The 24,985-nt window shown below is 40.5% G+C and overlaps 1 protein-coding gene across 10 annotated transcripts in view; it reads right to left on the bottom strand.

The window, feature by feature from the left end:
• The window catches only part of LOC129768368 (serine/threonine-protein phosphatase rdgC), a 197,975-nt gene that overhangs the window by 86,777 nt on the left and 86,213 nt on the right, over window positions 1–24,985 (bottom strand). For all 10 annotated transcript variants that reach the window (XR_008741666.1, XR_008741667.1, XM_055769971.1 and 7 more), the window contains exon 2: window positions 8,934–9,690. Coding sequence is in view for 8 of the 10 variants with exons in the window: in XM_055769971.1 (XP_055625946.1) it covers window positions 8,934–9,147 (214 nt within the window). In the remaining 2 variants the exon portion in view is untranslated. The remainder of the gene's footprint in view (window positions 1–8,933; window positions 9,691–24,985) is intronic.

Raw genomic sequence — 24,985 nt, 5'->3', positions numbered from 1 at the left:
GCCAATAAATATAGTTATCTCGATTTTTCATTCGGAACTTGCTACAAAATGCACGAGAATATACCCTACGCAAAATATTGATCCATTCGGACTTCATTTACTGGTGCCACAAACGGCAAAATTTAAGTTTTTTTTTAAAAACGAAAAATCACCGAAAATTGAGGTTCTTAAAAAAATTGATGCCAAATGTTTTTTAAATTAAAAAAAAATGTTTTCCCATGCATTCATTCACACCCTAATGGAAAAATAAGAAAATACGGGTCTAATGTTTTGCGATAAAGAACAAAATTACCACTTTTGACGAAAATCTGAGAACCACTATATCGGTTCTGCATGGAATGACTGTATAATCGTCAATGGACACAGTTTGCGTCACCTACTAAATGACCACCACGTTAGATGTTGGTTTTGATCACCTAGAAAAAAAAACTTTCGAATCATTGACAAAAAATGAAACAAATCACGACATACGGCCAGCTTGTATATTGTTCGCGTGAGGGCAAGAACAATAAATCAACCATCTCTAGTTGCTTCTACAAAATCCCGAAATGAAAATATGTAGGGATTTTTGGGGTCGGGGAAAGTTCTTATGATAGTTCGAGACCCTTCCCTCCTCTCTAAGGGGGCGCTGCCATACAACTGAAACATAAATTTCTGCACAATTCAAGAACTAATCAAGAAAACGGATCAAAATTTGGCATGTTGAGGTTTTAGGGGGCAAGACACATTTCTAAGGTGGTTCAACACTCCTCCCACCTTTCTAAGGGGTTCTGCCACAGAAATGAAACATAAATTTCTGTTTAACTCGAGAACTAATCAAGCAAATGAAATCAAATTTAGCATATGGAGATTTTAGGGAGCAATAAATGTTTCTATGGTGGTTAGACTCTCCATCCCTCTCTCTAAGGGGGGGCTGCAATACAAATGAAACACAAATTCCTGTATAACTCGAAAACTATTTTTTTGACCTAGAACTACGTCTTTCATTAAGGGTGCCAAATCAGAAAACAGGTCATGTTTTTATGAAATAAAGTTAACGTTAATAACTATTTTTGCTGCGAACGGGCATACCAGTCGAATCCAAATTTTCTAAGATTTGTTTGATATGCTATACATTACTATCCCATAGTCTGTATATGGTTTAAAATGATGAAAATTGGAAGCAATCTCATTTCCTCTTACATTTATTCTGTCCATTTGTGTGCCTTCCCGAACAGAGCTGTCAATAACGAGCAACTTATCGACGAGCAACGAGGGGGAAATCGTAAGATGTAAAGTCTCCGTGAACAAAAGAAAAGAAGAAGGGAAGGGGAATATTTGCCTAGAGTATAAACGGTGGATCTCGTAATTGGGGTGGAGGAGTAATATGAGGAAAAAGTAGAGTTTTCCAAGGACCTTTTTGAAGGCTAGAGACGAATGAACTAAAGAAGTTTGAAGTCTGTTTAGTCCAACAGGCAATATTAATAGAAAGGGCTTCTGTTGACAAGAGCGCAAAACGGAGAAAAGTGTGTGTATATTTAGATGTTTCAAGCCATCGATATATGGATATTTGTGTACATACGTGCGCGCTTCATAACCCGTACGTAAAAATAGTGCATCTTCGCTACGCTGAAACCCCATTTGTATCTGCTCCCGTGTGCAGCGTGTGCATTATGCAGCCGTAATGATAAATTTAAACAAGCAGTGGAGTTAACGAGAGGGAATAATTCGCGCTAGGGTATTAGTAATGAATTATGTGCTGAGGCAAATATTCAGCCTTTCTCCAACAGATAACATTGTTTGTATTCCGTCGTCATAAAGGCTTCGTTGGTGCCTTTGACATTACATCAATGCATTGAACTGACGCTATGGCGAAGCATGCGTTGAGGTTGTGCGCCAAAACATTATTTGGTGAATACCAAGGATCTTGGATGTCGTGCTGGAATTATATAAGTTATTTGAGGTCGTGTGCCAGTTGCAAAATTGTTTTCCACTAGGATTGCAATTGCGCTAATTTTGATCATAATGAAGTAATGCTACTCTTTTCGAGGTTGTTGAGATGACCAGAAAAATATTATTTCGTTTATTTAGTCACCATGAAAGTAAATGTCGTTTTGGAATTTTGTATGTGCTTTGGTTTCGCTTACCAGTAGCAAAGCTTTCTCCATTAAGGATGACAGCTGCGTTTATCTTGAGCATTAGAAAGTAATGCAACTTTTTTCGAGGCCAGTAATATTGAAAGAAGCGTTTCTTCTGAGAATAGCACAAAATGATGACAAGTGTTTATATTTCTAGCAGCTTTGAGCCACAGATGTATGGCTCTGTATGCATGCTATGGCAAACGCTTGTTTGACGTTTGATTTACGTTGTAAGAACGATGCCTAGAGGTGCGATTCCACTGAGGCAATACTAAATAATTTCCACTGCTGCTGGATACTCACGAGTAACTTTCGGTATTTCAGTTTGTTCGATGTAATGGTTTTGTGTAGCATCGGCGGAAGGATTGAACTAATCAAGCAAGCGGAACCAAATTTGGCATATGGAGGTTTTAGGGGGCAATAAATGTTTTTATGGTGGTTTTACACTCCTTTGCCCTCTCTACAGGGGGGGGAGGTTAGTTTGCTAAACAACTCGAGAACTAACCATACAAATGGAATCAAACTTAGCATATAGAGGTTTTAGGGATCGATAAACGTTTCTATGGTAGTTCGACACTCCTCCCACCTCTCTAAAGAGGGGCTACCATACAAATGAAACACAAACTTCTGCATAACTCGAGAACTAATCAAGCAAATGGAGCCAAATTTAGGATGTTAGGGTTTTTGGGTACGAGAAATGTTTATATGATGGTATGACACCCCTTCCGCCTCTAGAAAGAAGAGGGGGTCCCATAAAAATATTGACACATGACACGACATGACAATTGAAAACTTTCGGAAAACTCTGAAGGAAAATGGGAAAATTCGAAAAATTCAATTCGCATGTGTTCTAGAATTACATATTGACGAGCGTTTTTAGTCCATTTGATGTTTGCGGTAACGAAATTGATCTTCGTTCGAAAGTGGAAATGGATTTTAATGTGATAAAACGCACTCCTATATCGTCTTCTGTCTATATAAATAAAAATGGATCGCCGAATGTGTTGATAAGAGCAAAACTGGAGAAATGAATTGTCCGATATAGGGCTGTCTCATTGTATATTTTCTGTATCAAACATTTATTCTATGTAATGGACAAATCTTGCACGAGAATTATGTCTGAAAATAATCAGATATTATAATGTCGAGTGTTGGTAGAAGTACTGAAATTTTATAGCAAAAAATAATTTTAAAGGGTAGATTAGAAGATCAATCAATTAACAGTTTTGCGATTGGACCCACGAATGTGCGCTTAGTAAGAAAACGTGAATGTGATAACGAAACATAAATTTTGGGCGGGACGAAGTTTGCCGGGTCAGCTAGTATACAATAAAACAAACCGATTTTATGACTTGGAACAATTTTTAAATTATCAAAAATAATCGATTAGCATCTCTGGAGATTTGTTCCTTGAATCCTCGTTGTCATCCTGGTGGTGGATTAGAGGAACGTATTTCAGCAAATGAGTGATGTCTAGGTATTTGGCATTCGAAATATTCGTTCAGATAAAGTGGGTAGAACCACAAGTCGGCCTCTGCATATTTTTGCTCATTCTCCGATTCTACAAAATTTGTAGATACACGAAGGTTCAAGTCAATCTTACAATGAAACTTTAATATTCTAATTACGTTCAACAAGCATCCCAGAAAGACGATAGAATCGGCAAGATCAACAATTTCGCAGTTAGGATTGCATCCAATATCTGGATCTTCACCATTTACTTCTTCCTCGGAAGTTCAAGATTCTTCAGAAAATTGTGTGATTCCGAAGTCGGATTCACTATTACATTCTGAAATGGTAATTTTCTTCTGTAATTTACATCGAAGATTAACAATTTTCAATAATTTGATTTTGAAAAACAGAACCTTTCACGATCGATTTAAATTTCAATTTCAAATCGACCATCAAAAGTTTAGTAATTACAATTTTTACTCTCTGACACTTGGTTCACCCTGTCGGAACAAGATATAAAATTATACATTCTATCCACTTTTCAATAACTATTAATTGTCTGAAAAGCATATACATTGTGTTTCAAAACGAAAGACTTCTGATGCTGGAAAATCCAATATTTGATTTCAAATTTCTTCCGTTTTCTGTTTGTCAGAAAAAATGTGGCTTCTCTCTAGTCACTATGGTGGAATGCACTTGGTTCAATCTGACTGCATATTATTATCAGTTTTTGCAAATCATTCAAAATAAATTTATGCGATAAACCTCGCTATTTGCAACCTTATGGTGATCTGATAAAAGTAGAGTGTAGGCCAGTCTTCAGAAAACATACGCAGCGCTGCGCTTGAGTTTAATTTTCATCAGCGCGCGTTCAAAACAAACACGTATTCTCTCTTGGTGCGAAATGCAAATTCATGAACACGACAGCGCAAAATGTACCCGGCGCAGAATTCAGATACTAAACATCTCTTCTCACTTTGTGATGCGCGCCTCATTCTATATACACACACACATACACATCTAATTCTATCGCCCGCTAAGTTCTAAGTTCGTTCTAAGCAAAGCATAAAACATTGTAAGGGGTTGTATCTAGGACACGACCGCATATTTTCAACGGAGAACTACGCAATTATATTATGCAATCCACTTGTTTACCACTTCGAATATTATTTTTGTAATAGATTAGAATTCTTCGTTACAAATAAATTTGATGAACGTCCTTCTACGTTTGATATGATGCCTGGGACTACCAAAATACGTGAACGGAAGAATTGTCAAACGATCATTGTATTCCACATATCCCTCTGAAATTATTGCACATCTCATGTTTACGTAGTTCTCGAACCGGGAAAGTTCATTCACCTCTAGTATCTGAAATGACGGCTTCTCAGTTTAAAAGTACGGTTTAGGGAAACATATTCCGTTCTGCACAACGACAAGCGAGTACAGAAGTACTCAACACCAAAAAATACCCCCGACTTGCATGTATTTGCAAAGCGGACTCCCCCAAGCACATTAATTTTGAAGTTCATGTTAGGGAATTACAAGCTCAGTGGGAAAAAATACCCCCAACTTGCATGTTTTGCCAAAGGAAGGAAGGTGTTGTATTATAGAGACTTTAAACATTTTCAGTTCATTCGACTCTAGCCTTGAGAAAGACTCTTGGAAAACTTTACTCTACTCCAGCACTGCACCTCCACCCTCTTGCCTTGAGAAAGGCACTCGATCCCTCGCCGTCCAGCTCGTCCAGCAACGATACTGTCCAGTCGATGTCCACGCAACAAATGATTTGACAAAGCGGATTCCCCCAGGCACATTCATTTTGAAGTCCGTGTTAGGGAAACACAGCTCGGTGGGAACAAATATACCCCCGACTTGCATGTATATTTGCAGAGCAGATTTCCACAGTTACATCCATTTTGAAGTCTGTGTTGGGGAAACCCTAAATCGGGCCAATCAAAACTTGTCAGTTAGGGCATTTAGATAACGCTTGACATTTTACAGTTATTCAATTGTTCATCTCATGGAAAATAATATAGGGTTGGGGGAAAATTTCTGATAGAAATTTGACACTTTATTTAACATACTTAAAATTATCCAATTTAAGTCAAATATGCGCCGTTTTGTTCGCAAACTTGTTGCCATTTAAAGGGTGTGTCACATCAAATTGCATCACGGAAAAAACGCTGTAGAAATTTAATTTTTAGGAACTATATCTTCAGCTTTCGCTTATAATCAGATAAAAGTGTATAGATCACGTTGGCCATGCTTCACCGTCAATTTTTCGTAAATTTGGAAAAATGTCGTCGAACGAAAAAGAGCGTCGTGAATTAATCTTGTACACTCATTTCGAGAATCCGGAGTTGTCACATCGGGACATCGGTAAGATGCTGGGAATCGTCCAATCCACGGTCAGCAGAGTACTAAAACGATACTTCGAGAACCTAACCATCGACCGGAAGGTGAAGAACGGCAAAAATGGATGCTCCGTCAGTGAAAAAGATCACAAGCGTGTAGTTAAGCAGTTTAGACGTGATCCGAGAAGTTCGATCCGGGATGTCGCCAATAAGCTGAATTTGTCAAGTTCATTCGTCCAGCGGACCAAGCAGCGGGAGGGCCTGCGTACATACAAGGTTCAGAAGGCTCCTAACCGCGACGAAAGGCAAAACATTGTGGGGAAGACGCAAGCCCGGAAGCTGTACACCGAAATGCTGACGAAGCCGCATTGCCTGGTAATGGACGACGAAACCTACGTCGAAGCGGACTTTCGTCAGCTGCCGGGCCTGTTGTTCTTCTCCGCAGAGGACAAATTAAGCGTTCCGGAGGAGATTCGCAAGCAGAAACTATTCAAGTTTGCCAAAAAGTACATGGTGTGGCAAGCGATCTGCTCTTGCGGAAAGCGGAGCACCCCCTTCATGATGACCGGCACGGTAAACGGGCAGGTTTACCTGAAGGAGTGCCTATAGAAGCGCTTACTACCACTATTGAAGCAGCACGAGGACCCGACCATCTTCTGGCCGGATCTCGCTTCGTGCCACTATTCAAAGGACGTGTTGGAGTGGTACGAAGCCAACGGGGTCACCTTCGTGCCAAAGGAAATAAACCCGCCCAACGCGCCGGAGCTTCGCCCAATAGAGAAATATTGGGCGATTATGAAGCAGACCCTCCGGAAGAATCCAAAAGTTGTCAAATCGGAGGCGGACTTCAAGAGAAAATGGATTTCTGTTCAAAAAAAACTACAACCTGACGTTGTACAAAACCTTATGGACAGGGTAAAGAGGAAGGTGCGAGCATACGGGCTTTTACTCGAAGTATGAATAAAAAGAAAATGCCAAAAGTTGTTTTATAGTTTTTATTTTACTGTCTAAAATTTTCAAAAGGATCGGTCTACTGGGCGAATTTCTACAGCGTTTTTTCCGTGATGCAATTTGATGTGACACACCCTTTAGAAGGCAACTTCATTATCCCCCCTTATAAAACCCCCCTTCTTATTTGCAAAAAACTCAGACAGCCAGTTTTCGCAAGCCTCTTTTGAGGCAAACTTAGTATCACCAAGAGCCTTTTTCATGGACCGGAAAAGATGATGCAATAGGACATCCCATCCGAGCTCCTGTAGCTTCTAGCGGGTCATCAAAGATGTGTGAGGCTGAGCGTTGTCCTGGTGGAAAACAACACCATCCCTATTGATCATTTCTGGCCGCTTCTGGTCAATCGCCTGCTTCAAACGGTCAAGCTGCTCACAGTAGAGAACCGAGTTGAGGGTCTGGCCATAGTTGAGCAGCTCATAGTGGATGATTCCCTTCCAATCCCACCAAACACACAGCAAAACCTTCCTGGCCGTCAATCCGGGCTTGGCGATGGTTCGGGCCGGCTCAGCGCTTAGTTGTGATAGACGCGTAGAAATATTTCCTATCAATTGATGCAAACATCTTTCCGATCTGTTAATAAATGTTCGAGTTATAAGCATTCGAAATACGGACAGGGTTAGCAAACAAATCGGCAGAACAAATGTATGGGAAAAAAGGAAGTTCTTCCAGTTTTCATGAATTTAAACCGTTTAGAGATTAGCGAGTTTTAATGTACAGCATATCGAACAAATCTTAGAGAATTTCCGTTTTGATTGGTATGTAAATCATGAGCATTCGTTCACAGTGAAAATAGTTATTCACGTTAACTTTATTTCATAAAAACGTGACCTGTTTTCTGATTTGGCAGCCTTCCTGAAAGACGTAGCTCTACGTTAAAAAACAACAGCGCGCCTCCATACGAACCGTATACGCTTGTATCTCAACAGAGAGAACAGTCCAGATTCAAGCGAGCAGTATAGCGCAAAAAGACTGATGTAGGCTAAGGAATTTGAAGTCAGTTGGCGACATTACAATTACATGATGATCATCCTCGAGAGCGCATTATATACACTGATCAACAGGAGATTTACATTGTCACTCAAAAATAAGATTGATATGGAAGCAAAAAATTCTTCTGTTAAAAGTATTCACTTTGCCGACCTTATAATCATGCGTTAAAATCGACCGTGCAACATTGCAAATTATCCACAATAAATCGAGAGCCTTTAGCCCGCTACCTCATAATTTGATTTCCCAATTTCAACCCGCACGCTCTGAATTACGACTTTATTTCACCGCCTCTCAACACACCAAAACCGTAGTCCGATAGAAATTACACTTTAGCGTCCCTTCCCCCCTTCGTCCTGATGATTGAAGGACTTTTGCACAATTCACCATTATTCCACCGGCAAAACATCATATTGTTAGATTATCCTCATTCATGGTACAGCAGACTTATGTCAGCTTTATTGTGCTCCTTAATATTGTTTTCCTTGACGCTGTATCATTTTGGCTTTTACGAGAGTCTGGTCTGTCCCTGACCCCGCTGCCTGCCTGCTGCCCTGGCCGAGATAAATCGATTTTCATAAATCACGAGAGACCGGACCATCCGTTTTCGCATGATGGCACAAAGCCAAGTGTGCGCGTCCTTACTGTCTGATTTTATCGCTCATCATCGTGGAGCATCTCTGCCAGGAGACCGGTGGCGAAAGCCCGCCGAGCACCAGTCATGCCAACGCCAAATTGTTACATTAACTAAATAAATAGCCGAAGCGAGCTTTCCGGCGGAAGGTTCGGCAAAGCGTAATAATCCAATAGAAGTGAGAAAATGTGCTGATTGATATCGTGGGCTAATTTTCGCCCTAATTATTAATCATACCGACGGTAGTGTCAAAAATAAATTGCAGTTAAACGATTAATAGCGGATAAAGGTCGCATCCCGCGCTGTCAGCGCGGAAATTACAATAAATCCATCAACTCGATAATGGCCCTATCACCGCAAACAAAGCGCACTTACTTCGCTCAATCTTTGTCATGCTCATGCCGCGGCCAGTTTTCCTCCACTGCCGGCACCAGCCCTTCGAGGTGAACAGCTTCAGCAGGCTGCCACTGTGCGACGTAAGCTCCGCGCCCCGCTCGATCTCCGACGACCGGCAGGACGACGAGTCCTCGAAGCTCGAGCCGCGTCGAGTGCGTTTCAAGCAACCGCAGCTCCGCAGCAGTTCAGCCATTCTGCACTTGTTTTCTTCTTCCTCCTTCGCAGCCCCGCAGACAACGATGATAAGAACCACTTTCGATTTCCGTTTTTTTTCCACTCCCACTTCCGCGTCACTTTTGGCACAGAAAGCACGTCACTTCACTAGATCATTATGATCGGGAGGGAGGTGGGTGTCTGGGTGAAAATATATTTCGGAAAACTTCTCCCGCCCCCACGCAGAACACACGATAAATAGTGCTTCACGGGACTCGCTTTGATTTAATCACTTTTGTTGTCGCTTCTTCGAAGGAACACACTTCGCGCACTATGGTTTGGCTTTTCCTGAAAACGATGGCACAACGCTGGGGAAAACTTTCCGATGCGTTCCTTTTCGCCTATCGGTGCGAAGCTATTCGGTTTATTTGTCGCATAGTTTGCGATGGCGGTGGCAACACGCGGGGAGACGGTTCCGGCGTTGCTGACGGTGCTGCTGAGTGACGGATCAATTCGTATGTAAATTTGGCGCTGCGGTATTACGAAGAATGTCCTTAGCGGTGTTCACCGGTGCCAGATGAATCTGTGGAGATGGGAGAAAGATGGGAAAGATATTTTCAGTATATCGCATTTTTGTGCCTTCAATTTATTTTTGCAGAGCAAATTTGGGCAAGGTAAACAAATTTTCGATACATGAGGCAACGTGAGATGAGGATTATTAGAGGAAAGCCCATCGGAATACTGATTTTCGACTCGGAAGGCCTAGTTGACTGCACAGAAATTACAAAATTAAACCTTCATTATACAATATGTCTAAGTTCTATAAGACCAACCTAATTATATTTCGTTGCAACACAGTTAAAATTACAAAGAGATACATTCATACATGGTAGAAAGCTTAGAATAAAGTATATTTAAAATCAATTTCGTTCAAAAGAGTCGTTTGTTTATGGATTGTTATTAAATATGATAATTTCAGCTGTCCAATTTCTTTAAGACCAAATTTATTATCATATTATCATTATCAATGAAAAAATTCTAAACAAACAAAGATTTACTGACGAACGATTGTCTCGCGCTGCTATCTTCTGAAATCCAAATCGCATTTGCTCGTAAAGTACAAATGGCTTCCGTTTTTCTCGATATCAAAGGGGCATTTGATTCAGTTTCCATGGAAATTCTCTCAGAGAAACTTCATAATCGTGGACTTTCACCAATTCTGAATAATTTCCTGTACAATTTACTCTCAGAAAAGCACATGTTTTTCAATCATGGCAGCTTGAAATCTTCTCGATACAGTTTTATGGGCCTACCACAAGGCTCCTGCCTAAGCCCCCTCTTGTATAGTTTTTACGTCAATTTTTTTTTTTATTAATTCATTTATTTTTACAGGCTCAGTTACTTAAGTTTAAAGGAGCCGAATTCTTAAATATATTTTTAAAACTATATATATATAAACAATTTTCTTACATCTATGGTTAGTAAGGTGGAAAACCGATTACTCGCGGTGTACTCGAGTTTAGGAGGGTGACATATTTTTAGGAGAAGGATGGGATATAAGGAAATTGTAACAATGTTGATGAACACTCATTTCTTAAATCTATTCGTATATCTATAGTGTATTTACATTTCAGCTTATTCTACTATTTATAGCAAGGGGACGAATTACCCGCAAAGGAAGGAAAGGAGGGTATAAGGATGTAGGGACAATCACACACGAAGATCTATAGCTTTAAGGAAAACATATATATGGGACATGTAATCAAGGTCTAACCGAGCCAACACATCTCTCACCGGCACATTGGGCTGTCTTCCTCGGGCCCGAAGGGAGTTTTCTAAATTCGATCTGGCGACCAGATACACCTCGCACGACCAAACAACGTGCTCGATGTCGTGATAACCTTGGCCACAAACACAGAGATTGCTGCTGGCAAGATTGAAACGGAAGAGTAGTGCATCTAACGAACAGTGATTGGACATGAGTCGGGAGAAGGTGCGAATAAAGTCCCGACTCAAGTCCAGACTTTTGAACCACGGTTTGAGGCTAACCTTTGGGATAATCGAGTGAAACCACCGGCCCAATTCATCTTCATTCCACTTGCGTTGCCAGTTAGCGATGGTATTTTTGCGAACTAAAGAATAAAATTCATTGAAGGCGATTTGGCGCTGATATATATCGCCTTCAATTGCACCTACCTTTGCCAATGAGTCAGCCCTCTCATTACCCGGAATTGAGCAATGTGAAGGGACCCAGACAAAGGTAATGACATAACAGCGTCTGGATAAAGCACTCAAAATTTCTCGTATTCTCTCAAGGAAGTACGGCGAGTGCTTTTCCGGCCTCACTGAACGGATAGCTTCGACGGTGACCGGAATAAATCGCCACAGTAAACAACTGCAACAGAAACAACCGCTTAGAAAAAGTGTAGTAGGCTAGAAATATTTGGCGCGGGAAAAACATCATGTGCCTCACATTTCTATTATAAATTTATTCTCTTGTTCTCGTTTTTCGAAATTTATTCTGAGGACAATGTAATGGGGACGAAGTCCCCATTTGGCGAGGATAAGGAATCGAGGCGGCCCATGCCGCCAAGATGACGCAATCCGAGTCCACCGCCGACCCGCCGTCGGAAGCGGCGGTGTCTCGCACGCAAACCTGGGATCCACTGATTGCCCGGTTAGTTTGAAACATAGGATACGATCCTTTAGCAATGTCCGACCGAGCTCTAGCGAGCGTCGGACGGTATACGTCTGCCCGGGGCGTTACGTTTGCCTGGGGCGATACGTTTGCCCGGTTAATTCTTGTTTTGAAATACAATACCGCGCCACAATATTTATAGCCTACTACACATTTTATAAGCGGTGGTTTCTGTTGCAGTCGTTTTCTGTGGCGATTTATTCCGGGAACCAATAAGATCTTCGGGATGGGCTCCCCACCAGGTGCCGGTAATTGTACGGAGAAAGTTTATTCTTTGTTGACATTTTTTACTCAGATACCTAATATGGGCCCCCCAAGTACATTTGGAGTCGAACCAGACCCCAAGATACTTGAATGACATAGCATGAGTGATCGGTTTACCCAAAAGTTGAAGCTTTGGTTTTGCTGGTCTATGCTTCCTAGAAAAAACCACCATCTCTGTTTTCTCCGTGGAGAATTCGATCCCTAGCCCAATGGCCCAGGTTGAAAAATTGTTCAAAGTATCTTGTAAGGGTCCTTGCAGGTCGGATTCGTTTGATCCTACGACAGACACCACTCCATCATCTGCAAGTTGTCTTAGGCTGCAATTTTGTGTAAGGCAATTGTCGATGTCGCTTACATAGAAGTTGTACAAAGGGGGGCTTAAACATGAGCCCTGGGGGAGGCCCATGTAAGAGACCCGACTTACTGCCGAATCTCCGTGAGAAAAGTTCAAATGTTTCTCACAAAGCAAGTTATATAACATATTATTCAATAGAGGCGGCAGACCCCGAGATTGTAATTTGTCTGACAAAACCTCTATTGAAACAGAATCAAAGGCCCCCTTTATGTCCAAGAATACTGAAGCCATTTGTTTTTTTTCGGCGTAAGCCATTTTAATTTCTGAAGAAAGCAACGCAAGACAATCATTCGTCCCCTTGCCCCTGCGGAACCCATATTGTGTATCTGAGAGTAAGCCATTCGTTTCAACCCATCGATCAAGGCGAAACAAGATCATTTTCTCCAACAATTTCCGTATACAAGACAGCATTGCTATTGGGCGGTACGAATTGAAGTCGGACGCGGGTTTTCCGGGTTTTTGAATAGCTATAACTCGTACTTGTTTCCAATCATCTGGAACAATATTATTCTCCAGAAACCGATTGAATAAATTCAACAAGCGATGTCTCGCCACATCAGGGAGATTTTTCAGCAAGTTGAACTTAATTCTATCCGATCCCGGAGCAGAATTGTTACATGAAAGGAGAGCAAGAGAGAATTCTACCATCGAAAACTCGGAATCAAGATCGCACCTATCTTGTGGTATATCTCGAACAATTTTTTGCACAGGAGCGGAATCAGGACAAACCTTCCGTGCAAAATTCAAAATCCATCGATGTGAATATTCTTCGCTTTCATTCGTTGAAGAGCGATTTCTCATGTTTCGAGCCACTTTCCATAATTTTTTCATTGACGTTTCTCGTGACAAACCTCCCACGAAATTTCGCCAATAAGCACGTTTTTTCCCTTTGATCAAGGTTTTAAATTGATTTTCAAGGTCCAAATACGTCTGAAAATTTTCAGGGGTTCCACGTTTCCGAAAAGCTTTAAATGCATTCGATTTTTCTACATAAAGCTTGGAACATATGCTATCCCACCATAGATTGGGAGGTTTTTACGTCAATGATATGGATGATTGTCTAACTAGAAACTGCACGCTGAGACAACTTGCAGACGATGGAGTTATTTCCATCACGGGTACTAATCCCGCCGTTCTGCAAAAATCCTTGCAAGATACCCTGAACAACCTGTTCACGTGGGCTCTCAAGCTGGGTATCGAATTCTCTACGGAGAAAACCGAAATGGTCGTTTTTTCTAGGAAGCACGAACCCGCCCAATTCCAGCTTCACCTATCCGGTAAAGCGATCAAGCACTCGATGTTTTTCAAATACCTTGGAGTATATTTTGACTCTAAATGTACCTGGGGGAGACACATTGCGTATTTGAAACAGAAATGCCAGCAAAGAATCAATTTTCTCCAAACAATTACCGGAACATGGTGAGGTGCCCATCCAGGAGACCTCATTCAGTTGTACAAAACAACGATATTATCAGTGTTAGAATATGGCAGTTTTTGCTTCCGATCAGCTGCCAGGATTCATATTCTCAAGCTGGAGAGAATACAATATCGTTGCTTGCGTATAGCAATGGGGTGTTTGCATTCGACGCATACGATGAGTCTCGAAGTCTTGGCAGGAGTACCCCCGCTTACTCTTCGATTCACAGAATTATCCTACAGATTTCTCATCCGTTGCAAGATCATGAATCCATTGGTGATTGATAACTTCGAAAATCTACTCCAACTGACTCCTCAGTCAAGTTTTATGTCTTTATACCATGAGTACCTTACCCATGAAGTGCACCCTTCACCGGGCATCTCCAACCAAGTTGGCTTCCCATACTTTTGCAATTCCTCTGTCAATTTTGATCTGTCCATGCGACAAAAAATCCATGGAATCCCAGATCATCTACGCTCAGATTCTATTCCGCCGATATTTTCGGCAGAATATGGGAAAGTTAGATCTGATAAAATGTTCTTTACTGACGGTTCATTCATAAACGGGTCCACTGGCTTCGGCATCTTCAATGAAAATTCCAGTGCCTCTTTCAAACTCAAAGATCCTTGTTCCGTGTATGTCGCTGAACTGGGTGCGATATACTACGCTTTAGGAGTTATGTTTGTTCTTTGAACAAACGAGTTTTTAAAAAACACTTTATTATTCACTTTTCTTAAAGTCAAATACTTAAACCTCACTGCACCGATCTACACGCGAAAAAGAGATTGAGCCACATGGCGCTAACTCTTTTATAGCCTAAAAATGCTGATTATTAGTTTTAGCTATCAACTCGTTCATTGGCGCGAAACGTGGCGTGATGCGCCTGTTGCTTTTCCTGACGGCTTCCCCCTGGGATGAAAGTCGTCCTCGGCTTTCTGTTTTCTGGATTTATGCTTGCGGTACCATAGTGATCTTCGGGCGAGTTTGTCTGTTAGGTTCCGATGGTTCTTCCGGGTTCTGATGACTTTGAAGTTCCTCTAGATGCGACATTGATGATCTCGATGGGAGTCTATTCCAGATCCAAAATGATAGAGCTACGATGAAAATAATTGTTATTGTTGAACCGAATCCAAACGATGTCCACCCAAAGAGTTCGAGTTTCCATTGGATGTTATCTGTCCTTAGATTGATGTGTTTGATATGACCACGTTGTTCCAGATGTAACTTCTGTAAGTATTCTATAGGGAATTTGTTTGTAATCGTAGTAAAATTTACCGTCAATCCCGTTGTTGGAACGAATGATGCCAGTTGAACTTCTTTATTAATGTTGGAGTACATTTCGTCGTTGATAAAAAGTGTGCAGTTTGAAAACTGTACGAGGAAAGATCCCTTAAGTTTTCTATGATTCAATGAGCAGTTCGATGTTATTGATATTTCCGCGTCATTGATAATCACGTTTGAGTCATCGACTCGTTTGATAATACCATTGGTGTAGGTTCTTTCCATTGGGCATGTAGCTGATTCACCTCTCATCAATTGTTGAATGCATTTGGTTATTGGTTCAAGCTGCGTACTTGAGCATACATAGACGTTTCTACTCATTTCGCAGAGGGATTTTAGCGCAAAAGATGACGGACCTTGTAGATAATAGTTGGTTGAGATGGATATACGGGAGTTATTGAAGATAACTGGTTCGATGAAGTTGAGATCATATTCAGCATCCTTGATTCGTGGTACCTTCAGTATGTAGGCAATGGATTCCTTGGATGAAACCACGTATGCACTAGCGAAGTCCAAGGCTCCTGCTATAAAATTGTTTCCTTCCAGAAGATGATGAATTCTCGTGATTTCCTCTGCATTGATAATTCTGCTGCTTGGGATGTTGTGTTGAGCCAAAACTATTGCCTCCTCTAAATCTTCTAATTGTTGTGTGAGTTCATCTAAGCAAAAGAGCAAACCTACTGATCTGAAATCCTTATCGTTTTTCAATGCTGTATTATTCAGTATTATTGTTACGTTATTCACTTTTTCTGTTAATTTATTAATTCTGTCTTCGAATATGTGATTAATTTTGATTTGCTTTTCATTCGCATTTATCAGACTATTTGAAGTTGAGTTTATAATCCTTAAATCTTCTGCATCGGGGCTACCTGAAATGTACTTCCAAAGTGAACCTAGTTTTTCCCATCTTCTAACTCTAGTAGAGGGTTTTAATTTCAAAAATGTCTGTTCTAGTTTCGTTACTTTAGTTTGAATTAATACGCTTAGGAAATCAGCTGAATCTATATTTGTTTTTGCATGATATAAAAGTGTTTCAACAGAGTTTTGTAATTTAATGAGATCTACTCGGTGCAGTATCCTAAAATAATTGTTGCTTACATAAGCTTTTCCTAAATGTATGATTGCTACCGGGCTCTTGTCTAAATCGTGTACTAAAATTTTGCCATTCGTCGTTGTCCAAAGCCAGAGCCATAGTCTGTAATAGAAAAGTCTGTGTCTTAGTTATCTGTAAAGTTTTTCTTAATGTGTTTTTTATGTGTTTTAATTCCGGCCTGGTCGGTTACTGTTTTTTCTGTCTCATTTGTAATGTCTATTAGTCTGTATCTATGTCTTCTAGGTGTGGGCTTAGCTTTGCCTTTCACCAATAATCTTTGTTTGTTTAGTTGTTTGAATTCTTCTTTAGTTACTAAAGGTATTTTCGAATTTTGTTTGTGTGCCTGATTCGTTAATGAGTCCTTTGCGTTTTGTAATGTTTTTTGTTTTGATAGGTTGATTTCTATTGGATTGAGAGAACTACAAGTGCCGAAAATAACTTCTCTCGGTTTTAAATTTATTGACGAATGTTTGGTTTCGTTATAAATCGCTGTGATCATGGCAAGACCTTCGTATAAATTTAGATTCTCTACTTTTTTCTGATTGGCCATGTACATTTCTAGCAAAGTACTGTGGAATCGTTCCACGATACCATTACTGTCACTGCAGCTGGCAAAATGCAAGGAGATGCCATAATTTTCCAAAAATTCTTTGAATTTTGAATTTCGAAAGCTTGTGGCTTGATCACAAGTAATTAATTTGGGAATGCCAAACGTTTTGAAGTATTTTATTAGTGTTTCTTGAATTTCATCTGTTGTCTCATGCATGATCTTGTAAATCTGTGCAAATTTTGAGAATGAATCTACAACAGTAAGAAATTTTTCAGTCTCCTTTATAAAGACATCTATGAAAACATTTTCGAATGGTCCATTGTAGATTCGTCTAGAATGAGGTATAACGAATGGTCTTCGTTCATACTTAGCAAATTTACAAGATTCGCAGTTTTTGACGAACTCTTTCACTTTAGCCAACATGCGGGGAAAGAAGACTGACTTCTGTACTTCCTCGTATGTTAGTTTGTATCCACGATGATTGAAGCTGTGACATTTTCTTATAAATTCGTTCTGATCGGTACCTGAAATTAAATCTGGAAGTTTGATATTAGTTAAATGAACTTTAATATTTTTAAAATTTGTATCGATAATGTGTTGGCACATTCGGGCAATATTCAGGTCGGCAAAAATACCATTTAGTTTCGTCGGATCTAAGTGTCTTGTCAGAATGTCTTTTATGTCGTCTTCCGTATAGTCAGGTTTGTGAAATATATGACGAAAATGGTTTGGAAAAACCATACACGCAAGGTATGGACTCTTTGCGGCATCATCTGCTCTGTAAATAAGTAGTTGGTTCGCATATTTATTAATGATCTCTGGTCCATAGATCGGGTCATTATCGAAAAATTGATTAGATAGTTCTTCGTTTAGGTTCAATTCTGTGCGTGGAATCCTTGAAAGGCCATCAGCAACAACGTTTTGCTTGCCCTTCTTATAAATTATTTTAAAATCAAATTGTTCCAAGTAGAGCCTTTGTCTTGTAACTCTTCCCGTGGAATCTGTTAACTTTAATTCCTTTGTAAGAGGTTCGTGATCCGTATAAATCGTGAACTCTCTACCATAAAGGTACGGTCTAAAGGTTTTGGCAGCAAAATAAATGGCCAAAAGCTCTTTCGCCGTGGCTGAATACTTTTCTTCAGCTCTGCTCAATGTCCTGGATAGGTATGCAATAGGCCGTTCCTTTCCGTCATGTAATTGAGCTAGAACTGCCCCAATGGCAACATTTGATGCGTCCGTTGTAAGAATAAACGGATTATCGAAGTTAGGGTAAGCCAAAAGTGTTTCTGTTGTCATGATTGTTTTTAGCTCTTCAAATGCTCTCTCGTAATCATGATCAATATCGATGATTTTATTTTTACCTCTGAGTTTTGAAGTCATGGGTTTTGCAATATGGGCGAATTTAGGAATGAATCGTCTATAATAACTTATAGTTCCGAGGAACGATTTTAATTCTTTGGAGGGTTTTGGTAGAGGCCAAGACTTTATAGCCTCTATCTTATTAGGATTGGGTTTTACCCCGTCTATTGTGACGACATGTCCTAGGAAAGCTACTTCCTTTCGAAGGAAGTCGGATTTGTCACATTGAATTTTCAAGTTCGCATCCCTAAGGGTTTGGAGAACTTTTTTGATGTCCTCTAAATGACTTTGAAGATTAGTACTGTAAATGATGATGTCGTCCATATAGACGAAACATCGGATCCCTAAATGTTTTCTCAACACTGTATCCATAAGACGCTGAAAAGTCGCAGGCGCGTTTTTCAGTCCAAATGGCATACGAAGAAACTCGTACTTGCCATTATCAATATTGAAAGCGGTTTTCGGGATGTCTTTAGGGTCGACTTCAATCTGGTGGAAACCACTAGCTAAGTCGAGCACTGTAAAATACTGAGCTTTTCCTAGTCGGTCTAAGATTTCGCTCACCTCAGGAATCGGATATCGATCCGCCGGGGTTTTTTCATTCAATTTTCTATAATCGACAACAATGCGATATTTTCGTTTCCCAGAGTTGTCGAGTTTTTTCGGTACGACCCAGATGGGGGAGGTCCATTGTGAAGAGGATTCTCTAATTATACCGTTTTCTAACATTTTTGTAATTTGGGTTGAAACTTCCTTACGGAGGTGGTAAGGATATTTATATGTTTTTTGATGGATGGGTTTTTCATCCGTTGTATTAATAGAATGCTTTACCTCGTGTGTAAAGGTTAGCTTTTCATCATCCGCAAAGAATACGTCTTTGAATGATCTGAGTGTTTTGATCAAAGCATTTTTCTCTTCGTTATTCAGGTGTTCTGATGGGAAATTCAAACGAGGATTTACCTTCTGATGATTGATTTCTAGTTCGAAAGCGTCACTAGGGAATGGCTGAAGTGCCGTGTGGCCTTGTTCACCTTTCTTGGTTAGATGCACGAAAGCTTTATAATTATTTGCTTCATAAACGCCTGGTTTTAAAATTACGTTAGGATTCAAACCGATTTCCTTATCAATTAAAAATGAGCCGTTCGTTGTGGTGCAGATTTCGAATAGGTTTTCATCGGTGCCGTGGAAATTGATAGAAGTGGGGAAATATTTTGACACCGTGTATCTACGATTACTAAATGTAACAAATGCTCTGGAGGTGTCGATTACCGCACCCATGGCAGCTAAATTTTCATAGCCTATAAGGCCGTCAAAGAAATCATGAAATCTGAAGACATAGTACGGAAGTTTTTCATCGGATACTTCCGGGAGCAAATTTGTGTTTACCACGCGATCTATAAGAAACTTTCCGTTCTTGTTATTTATAACGGCTGGTCGTTTAATTTTTGTCGATATATTAACGTGCTCAGGGTTGATGTATGATTTATTAGCGCCAGTATCCACTAGGAAATTTAAATATCCCTTCGTGGTGGACAGGCGCAGGTATGGAATAAAGTTCATGTTGGCATGTTTGCTACACGAACGGTTTGAAAATTTATTTCGTCTCCTGTTTCGCTTGCAGTGTCATCGTCATCGTCATTGTCTTTGTCGTTGTCGGTGTCGTCGTTCACTTCGTTATTGTGAACTTCGGCTTTGTTCTTATGAAATGGTTTTGCCGCGGGTTTGAAGCGAGGGGGATTGGATTTCGCTTCGCCGTTGCTGTTCGGTTTGTCTTTGTAGTTGTCTTTTTGTCGTGGGAATTTACTGTATGATGGGCGATTTCGCACCTCAGCGTTTTGGTTGATGCATACCGATTGGTATGCATCTTCTAATGTGGTAGGTTTGGATTGTCTTATTATGGATGCGAGTGGCTCGCCTATGTTGTCTAAATATTTGGTAACTATTAGTATTTCAATCAGATCATTTGTTTGCAGTGGATTAAGCGATAGGTTCATCTTGATTTTTGTGGATAATTCTTTTACATCCGTATAAAATTTATGGTTATTTCTATCACCTCGTTTCATGTGAAATAGGTGAGACAAGTTTGTGGCTAGATCTTTCTGATCGCCATAAATTTCCGACAGAACCCGTTTTATGCCAGGTATGGTATTAGGATTTCCGTTTGCGCATAGAACGGTGCGCGCATCACCTTTTATTTTATTTTTAATAGCCCTCATATAGTGGCTGGGTATCGTGTCGGGAGCGTTGTTGTCTCCCTTCACTAAGTACATTTGGTATATTTCTTCTAGCTCTTCAAGCCAGGCAGGTAATTCCTTTTTGATGCCTGTGAATTCAGACATGTTTCGAATCGGGTCAGGCAGTCTATAATTGTCAAACTGTCTTCCACTGCTAAGCAGCATTTCTTGGAGCTCAGCCACAGTAGCTTGGAGCTGCTCAATTTCACTTGATCGGTTGCTAGGCATTTTCTTGCTTTTGCAATTTTTCCACAGTAAAAGGATAAAAATGACTTACGTTATTATTTTCCACATGTGTTCACAAGATCGAAGCGGGCCTTAGCTGTCGTTCCTCGATGAAGCGTCGTTCCTGGTGATTAATCCCCTGTTGGATGACGTGGCTTTTCTCGGTTCCTGTCGCTGGGTCTCTTTTAGTTCACTTCGATACTTATCCTACCGGCTGCGCCAGTTATGTTTGTTCTTTGAACAAACGAGTTTTTAAAAAACACTTTATTATTCACTTTTCTTAAAGTCAAATACTTAAACCTCACTGCACCGATCTACACGCGAAAAAGAGATTGAGCCACATGGCGCTAACTCTTTTATAGCCTAAAAATGCTGATTATTAGTTTTAGCTATCAACTCGTTCATTGGCGCGAAACGTGGCGTGATGCGCCTGTTGCTTTTCCTGACGAGGGATCATTGAAACATTGCCCATCGACCATTATTTTATTTTTTCAGACAGTCTCAGCTCAATAGAGGCAATCCGCTCAATGAAAGTTGATAAACGCTCATCTTATTTCCTAACAAGAATAAGACATCTATTGAGTGTTTTGGTCGAAAAATTATTCAAGATTACCTTAGCATGGGTTCCCTCTCATTGCTCGATTCCGGGAAATGAGAAAGCGGACTCGCTAGCTAAGGTGGGCGCTTTAGAAGGCACACTTTTTGAAAGGCAAATTGCTTATAATGAATTTTTCCACATTCCTCGTCGGTATACGCTCGTAAGTTGGCAGCGCATGTGGAGTGGTGATGAGTTCGGTCGTTGGTTACACACGATTATCCCTAAGGTCTCGACGAGTGCAAGGTTCAAGGGATTGAATGTAGGTCGTGATTTCATTCGCGTGATATCTCGGCTTATGTCCAATCACTACAACCTAAACGCGCATCTCTATCGCATTGGGCTCGCAGCAAACAATCTTTGTGATTGTGGCGATGGCTACCACAACATCGAGCATATTGTCTGGTCGTGTATCCGGTTCCATGCTGCTCGCTCTCAGCTCTCTAGAGCACTGAGAGCAAAAGGCAGACAATCGGATATCCCCGTCCGGGATATCTTAGGTAGCCGTGATCCTGATCTTCTGCTTCATCTATACCTGTTCCTCAGAAACGCCGATGTCAACGTTTAATGATGTTTCCTTCGTTGTGTCCTTGTTTCATATCCCTCCTATCCGATCTATAAACTTTTACTTAGTCGCGGCAATACATACACACACTCTTTACAGATACACGGGCCAAAGGTTGTGCAGTCCACTGATCATTCAACAAGAGCCAAAGGTTGTACCGCTCATGACAACTCTACACGAGCTGATGTTTGCGCCGGCTAGTGACCATTCTATCCTGGATTCCTCGAGTCGAGAAGACGCACCACGCTAGATATGGGGTACAGACTAGGGGGCGTTGCTGATTAATGGTCAGCTGCATCCCAAAAGGAAGTATCCCGTGTCGGGCAAAGGTACAGAGCATTGGAGACAGCAACATCACAATTACGAAAACACTTGTAATACTAACCTCGAGCCAACCGCGAGTAATCGGTTACATATTACTCACATAGTTATAAGGCAAACATTGTCGAAATATTGAACTCCCGGCCCCGTCAGGTTGACGCCATATGAGCCTAATAAAAATATATATTTTGGATAAAAAAAAAAAAAAGATTTACTGTCAATAATTGGAAACATTGCCATTTCGACTAATAACTTGGAAAATTCTACAGAACGAATTCCTCGATATTTTGCCATGTCTCCGAAATTGCGACCTTGAGCTCTTCAATCGTGGTGTACCGCTTTCCCTCAGTGTATATTCTGTGTACAAGAATCCCCCTAAGATTTTCAACAGGATTCAAGTCTGGAGAGCGAGCCGTCAAGTCCAAAAAATAAGTTTTTGGTCCTTAATCCATTGCTTTCCTTGCTGGTATGAATAGTAGCATTGTTTTCCTGGAATGTGATTTTTTTGTGACGATATCCACGCAAAAACGGTAGGAGAAAGGATTTTTTTTTTCTATCTGTATTATAGTGACTTTCAACTCATTTGGCTGGTTCGTCACTTTTTACATCCATTTTTGGAAGAATGTAGGGAGTGAGAATTGAACTCATGATCTTTAGCGTGAGAGGCATGGATGTTACCACTACGCCAGATCGCCTCCTGGGAGAGAGGATTCCAGAACATGTATGTACTCCTTGAATGATGTGAAAGCTATCTTGAGCTTTCCGGTTGTACAGAATCCCGCTCAAATCATGCACGAGCATTCCTTAAATCTCGCCAGTACCCGTTGAAACCATCAGAATCATCCAAATTGAACTTTTTTCCGTCACTGAAGATAACCTATACGTTCAAGAACATTTCGTTTTGGTAAATTGCAAAATGTAGTCTTTTGAAAACATTCTTTGTCATAACATACCATGCCCCACTGTCGGTTCAGGCGAGCTTTGATAAAACCAAGGAGCTGGAATTGACAGGTGGTTCGTTTTCGACAGTATGAGGATAAGGCATGGAAGATGCGCGAGGGGATGAAACATGACAGCGACTATTTTTGTTTATGAACATTAATATCGGGATATGTCAGCGTTGGAAACCCTTTTGTGTAAAATAAAGTATGGAAACAATAGTAAGCCATTTTAAACTAACACTCATTGCCTACATCCGAAAATATCATTAATGAAATGAACGCACATTCTTTTCTTTCAATTTAGATGCAGCAATATGAATTCCAAACCAATTAGATAACACCGATCAACCAGGTCTAATTGTTATGCTACAGAGCGTTTTCTCCGCACAAACAGACGGCTTTGACTTTATGCTACAGAGTGTTTCCTCCGCACCGCTAAGTCGGTCTCAACCGAATTCAGGGCAACAAGAATCAGCAACAGACAGACAGATAGACAGCTCGGCAACGACTATTGTGATCAAAGCGAATGGGACACACAAGTCCGCCGGTAGTTGCTCTTTCATATAACCATCAGCAATAATTTGCAGCAGTCACTGAATCACAATAATGGTGCCAACAGCGTAAACGAAAACAACGTTTATGCGCAGCAAAGACAGCAGTATGCACTTTCCATTGCCCATGCAAACACCAGTTCATCAATCACAACGGTGGCCATCAGCAGTAGCAAAGTGACTTTGACGGCATTCACAATCGGTCGATATTTTCAACCAATCCGAATGTGTGAATTAAAAATACTAAACTATTATCATGAATAAAACGATGATTGGTGGTGGTCTTCAGCCAACTGGTTAACACATGAGATCCATATTTATGCTAATATAATATTGTAAAGCGTTTATTTGTTATTATACCTGAAACCAGAGGTGACGAACCAAAACCTAACCAATGCATTGCGCATCACTTTCATTGAAAATCACCTTAATAAATTGCTTTTTTTCAAATAAACATAACACACATATTCACTTCCAGAAACATAATCTTAACTTCCATGGTTCAAAATTACCGATGTTTATGTTGATTTTCTAAACAATAAACCGTTGCTTCTCACTATGCTCCGGATGAGACAGGTTGTAAAAACAACAAGAATATATCGATGTTTTGTGTCCAGGGGTTCAGTCTATGGTTCAGCAACAACACGGTCATTTTGTCGTATAGCCATGCTCTCGGAAACAGCCTAATCATACAGCACTGGCAGCTGGCAGCGGCAGTATTACTGCTACCGAATAGTCTCCGGTGCTGAACTCAGCAATGATGGATTGCGGTACAGGCATCGACAGCAACCGTAATTCCAACGATGGTACTATCGGAGATGGTGGCGATTTGATCGCCAGTATTAGTAAAATTGTTGGTCGCAACAGGTAGCCGTACAGCAAATCACTAGGGATAGGTCATCATCGTCCTCCTGCAAATCCAATAATAGTAGCAACTATAAGAATAGCGATAAGCCGAAAATCGAAAAACAATCCTCACCTCGAAATGAGTCAACAAATAGACCCTAGCAAATCTTCCAAACATCAGTTTGAGCTATTCAAACAGTAATTTTTTGAATGAACACCATTAACAAATTGATGAATGTTTCTTTTGTTGTCCTCTTCCTCGGAAAACTCTCCGTTTGTTTATTAATGCGTTTGGTCGCTGTCAATTTGAACTCAAGTAATGGCTGTCCGGCAATTCTGACATAACGTTCCACCTTATTATACCGCCTTGGATAAAACTAAGACGTCTTCCGATGTAAGATGGTGTAAAATTAGGGGCTTTAACCTTTTAAGCCCCCTTTATGTGAGGACTTTTTACCAAAACTCGACGAATTGCTACCCGCGAAACATTTAAATTCAAATATTGCTTTATTTGTATAAGCTATTTTGAGGTATTCGAAGCTGTTCTAGCTATTCCCCGCTTATCACGGTCAGAGAGCTTCTA

The sequence above is a fragment of the Toxorhynchites rutilus genome, chromosome 2 (genome assembly GCF_029784135.1).
Source record: "Toxorhynchites rutilus septentrionalis strain SRP chromosome 2, ASM2978413v1, whole genome shotgun sequence".
Classification (NCBI taxonomy): Eukaryota; Metazoa; Arthropoda; class Insecta; order Diptera; family Culicidae; genus Toxorhynchites; species Toxorhynchites rutilus.
This window is presented reverse-complemented; position numbering and strand designations above follow the sequence as displayed.